This window comes from Octopus bimaculoides, chromosome 28 (genome assembly GCF_001194135.2).
Source record: "Octopus bimaculoides isolate UCB-OBI-ISO-001 chromosome 28, ASM119413v2, whole genome shotgun sequence".
Taxonomy (NCBI): domain Eukaryota; kingdom Metazoa; phylum Mollusca; class Cephalopoda; order Octopoda; family Octopodidae; genus Octopus; species Octopus bimaculoides.
In genome coordinates, this window is record NC_069008.1 from 1,598,008 (window position 1) to 1,602,765 (window position 4,758).

General features: G+C 36.4%; 2 protein-coding genes across 2 annotated transcripts in view; one reads left to right on the forward strand and one right to left on the reverse strand.

The window, feature by feature from the left end:
* Positions 1-4,757, forward strand: part of LOC106884366 (zinc finger protein 883) — a gene marked incomplete at its 3' end in the record, with an annotated part of 10,892 nt that extends 6,135 nt beyond the window's left edge. The window contains exon 3 of the mRNA XM_052977725.1: positions 3,883-4,757. Within this exon, the coding sequence (XP_052833685.1) occupies positions 3,883-4,757 (875 nt within the window). The remainder of the gene's footprint in view (positions 1-3,882) is intronic.
* LOC106870586 (acyl-protein thioesterase 1) overlaps positions 1-4,758 on the reverse strand; it is a 304,640-nt gene that overhangs the window by 134,634 nt on the left and 165,248 nt on the right. The window lies entirely within an intron of this gene.

Below are 4,758 nucleotides of genomic sequence, written 5' to 3' on the forward strand. Positions count from 1 at the left end.
TTTTTTTTTTTTTTTTGAATTTGGAGAAAGTGAGAGATCTCCAGCAATTCAACTTGGAAAACTACATTAATATACCAAATTTTAAAATTTTCAATACACCTTGATTTTTGAAATCTTGGCAGCCAAACAGAAAAGGTCCGCCACATGCACTGTATAACAGTGGTGTAACACAATCGATATACCAATTTTACATATTAAACAGATTCTTGGCATATTAATTGCTTGCAGAGACGCTGTATTTTGTTATACAACCATAATATTCTACCAACTATATTAAAGGTTTTATAAATCAATGCTATGTCCTACTGTATTAGCATTGCAATTCAATCACTTTTTAAAATTATCTCTTATAGATTTTCTAGAGAAATCAAAGGTACATCTGAAAGTTATGACGATGCGTATACGAATACGTCGATGGAAATAATACGATCGAAAATAGTAAAAATAAGCATTTCAGTTTCCGTCTATCAAATCTATTCACAAGGCTTTGGTCAGCCCAGGGCCATAGAAGACACCTGTCCAATTTGCTACGCCATAGGACTGAACCGAAGACCACACGGTTTGGAAATGAATTCATTAAGAATTTATCTTGTATGATTTATCTACCCTTACTCAAATACATAATGATCTCTATGAGTTATTTCCCTTGGGATACCGTTATTTCATTTAGGTAAGTATGTGTATGTGTGCGTATAAATGCTTATATATATGTATGTAAGTGTGTATTTGTGTCACTTCTGCGCAAGCGCATTAAGGGTTAATACGATTGCCAAACCTTTCCTGTTTCTTTTGAGTCTTGTCTTATGTCTCTCTTCCACCAATATTCTCCTTTATAAAGCATTTCCGTATTTAATAACGAAACCACTATATCTGTCCATATTATATGTTTTCGTCAACATCAACTGACTTATTACCCAACCCTCCATCGCACGATATAACCGGAAAAAGTTGAATCATTCCAACCAAACATGAATATTAAATAATTGCCGGATAATCGAGAATGCTCTCTCACGTAAGTTGCAATTTTTCCGGAATTTTTTTTTGCGCTTGTTTTTTGGCAAGACATTTCCTTTTTTTTTTATTTAAAGTTTCCTCCTAGTGAAAACAAATTTCGCGAGAAGCTCTTTCTGAAAAATAATTTTCTTTAAAATCCATGTTTTTCATCTTCCCTTCGGAACAGTAACATCCACTAATACGCCCCTCCCCTTTATTGTTTGTTCTTTAGAACAAACAAACATACATACACAAAAATACATCAACATAAGAGATTCTGGTTAATGTTTACTTGAATACGTGGCCACCAAAACAAAACAAGAAAAAAAAAGGGTAATTTTTCAGATTAACACCCGCACGATCTTCACTAGGGTGTTAGGGTTTTAGGGTTAGGGAGTCCTTGGCCTTACCAGTACATGTTAAGCCGTCCAACCCATGCCAGCATGGAAAACGGATGCTAAATGATGATGATGATTGGTAAGAACTGTGAATCACTTAACTGAAATGTGTAGAGAGTGCTTTGGTAATCAGAACAAAATACAGAAGCGTAAGTGGACCAAGTGCACTGGATTTATTACTAATTATTACTTGGTCCATATTTTAAAGAGTTAAAAAGTGTGTAACTGTTGTGTAGTGTGTGTGCCGTTGTCTCACAGTGGCTGACAGTAACTTCATCTTTTCCTCTGGCCAAGGTTGTAGTTGGTCACCGGCGGCTGGTGACTAGCCTGTTGAGGCGTCACCGATCGGTGACTAAAGAGAGAGTTTGCTTGTGGTCTCCTGTTTTTATAGCTAGTGAGAACAAAGGATTCTATTCTAGATCTGATGGAGTAGAAGAGGTCACCAAAGGGTCAAGTGGTGGAGACGGTCCAGATGGACTATATGTAATCTGAACCTTTCCCCCCTTATTTATTACGGAATCCCACGTTTTAGGCTATGGAGATTTCGATTCACCCTCCCCCCGTTTTTATATAGATCCACAGGGTAAACCTAACTCAAACCCTAACCCTAACCATAACCCTGACCCTAACCCTAAACCTAACACTAGTTTTGTGAGATTTGGCTGTTATTTCTAGCATGTAAATAGCCTGCTTAGTGGTGGGGGGGATTGAAATTTTTCAAACAATTTTTTTTCAGAATCGGAATCTCCATAGCCTAAAACGTGGGATTCCGTAAAAAAATTAATAAATAAGGGTGGGGAAAGGTTCAGATTACATATAGTCCGTCTCTACCGTGGAGACACCACCTCGAAAACCGTTGTTCCACCGCGAGAAAAGTTCTGACGCAGTATTAATTCAAATTTGTGGCATAGTGGATCGAATCCACTTCACGCCTGTCAGATTCCTATAAGTGTCTTAGGAAGACCCAAGCACAGTTTAATTATTGATGAATCTACTGAGATTTCTGTTCCTAAATTGCTGGAAATTATGATTTTACTCAGATCTTAGAAAAGCTGATTATTGTAACATGTGATTTAGTAGAATTGGGAAAATGCAATGCTAATAAAATAAGTTTTGCATTTAACCCTTTAGTGTTCACATTATTCTGCCATAATTAATGCTTTTTTTATCCACATTATCTTGAACTAATCATGCATTAACTTGTAGCTATGAGATTTTGATGAGGTAGCTGTTAATTTTTAAAACGATATTGTAGGGTTGGTGTGTATGCTGTATGAAAGAGAAATTCCTCATCTGATAATTTCTTGATAAAAGAAACCTACAGCTGGTTCTCATATCCATCAGTATGTCAAGAAAAATATAGACAACTTTTTACCACAATAAAGGAAGGAAAACAGTTGTTAAAGCTTGTTCATCCTTGAGTAATGTGATTCAGTTAAATAATTATATGTACAGTTTATCTGTAAGGAGATGTGGTAATATTGTTGTATCTCTACTGTTTAAATATCTTCTATATCTGATGCTGTTTTTTTTTCTTTTCTTTTCCTATTTCAGGGCCCTCGTGCTGGTGGCACATAAAAGCACCCACTACACTCTCGGAGTGGTTGGCATTAGGAAGGGCATCCAGCTGTAGAAACTCTGCCAGATCAGACTGGGGCCCTGGTGGAGCCTTCTGGTTTCACCAGTCCTCAGTCAAATCGTCCAACCCATGCCAGCATGGAAAGCGGACGTTAAAAGATGATGATGATGATGATGATGAAGTAACATTCATGGTTAAAGGATTGCTTACAGCAGAGTCATCATACATCATCAATATTTATCATCCTTTGAAGACTAAAAGAAATACTTTACTGAAATGTGCTTATATAAATCTCTGGTGAATTAGTGAAATATTTCTTCTGAACGGTGATTTATAGCAACATTTTTTCTTGGAATTTTTAAATGATAATCTAAATTTGGACAAATTTACAAAACGGTTTTCAGCCTCTTCAAATCTCAACATAGATCTGAATTGATGGAAATATAACAGCAGAAATATCTGTCACGAATAAAATATGTAATAATTCAGCAAGTATTTTCTACTGTAGCCCCAGGCCAACCAAAGCCTTGTGAGTGGATTTAATAGACAAAACTGAAAAAAGACCATTATATATATATGTGTATTTCTGTGTTTGTCACCTACCCCACTTCACATCTGGTGTAAATTTATGCTCTGTATCTTGACAGTTCAGCAAAAGAGACCACTACAATGAGTATCAGACTTAAGGAAACTTTGACTAAAACTCTACAAGGCTGTGGCTTCAGCATGGTTGCTATCCAATGACTGAAACAAGCAGATACTATTTTAGTGGGAAAAGGAAAATTATGGAAAATAAATTATGTGAAAACACAGTTGAATTTAAACCTATTGATTTTCCTGATAATATAAAGAAAGAGAAAAGAGAAACGCCTTCTCTGTGCAGTATTTGTGGTAGGTCGTTCTCTGACAAAGATCACCTCACTAATCATAAATGTATTCACACAGGAGAGAGGCCATATCATTGTGATGTCTGTGGTAAGTCATTCTGTCAAAAAGTTAATTTAACTGTTCATGTACGCGTCCATACAGGAGAGAAACCTTATCACTGTGATGTCTGTGGTAAATCATTCTCTGTAGGAAGTACCTTAACAAAACACAAACGCATTCATACAGGAGAGAAACCATATCACTGTGATGTCTGTGGTAAATCATTCTCTGGAAGTAGCAACTTAACTCAACATAAGCTCTTTCATACAGGTGAGAAACCATATCACTGTGATGTGTGCGGCAAATCATTTTCAAAAAGTCCACACTTAACTGTACATAAACGTGTTCACACAGGAGAGAAACCGTATCAGTGTGATATCTGTGGTAAATCATTCCCTGGAAGTGGTCCCTTAATAATTCATAAACGTGTTCATACAGGAGAGAAGCCATATCACTGCGATATTTGTGGTAAATCGTTCTCCCAAAGTACACATTTGACTGTCCATAGAAATAGTCACACAGGAGAAAAACCATATCAGTGTGATATCTGTGGTAAATCATTCTCAAAAAGTCCATACTTAACTATACATAAACGTATTCACACAGGAGAAAAACCATATCAGTGTGATATCTGTGGTAAGTTATTCCCTGGAAGTAGTGCCTTAACCACTCATAAGCGTATTCATACAGGAGAGAAACAATATCACTGCATTGTTTGTGGTAAATCGTTCACGCAAAGTGCGCAATTGACTGTACATAGACGCGTTCATACAGGAGAAAGACCATATCAGTGTGATATCTGTGGTAAATCATTCTCAAAAAATAAATATTTAAGTACTCATAGATGTATTCACACAGAAG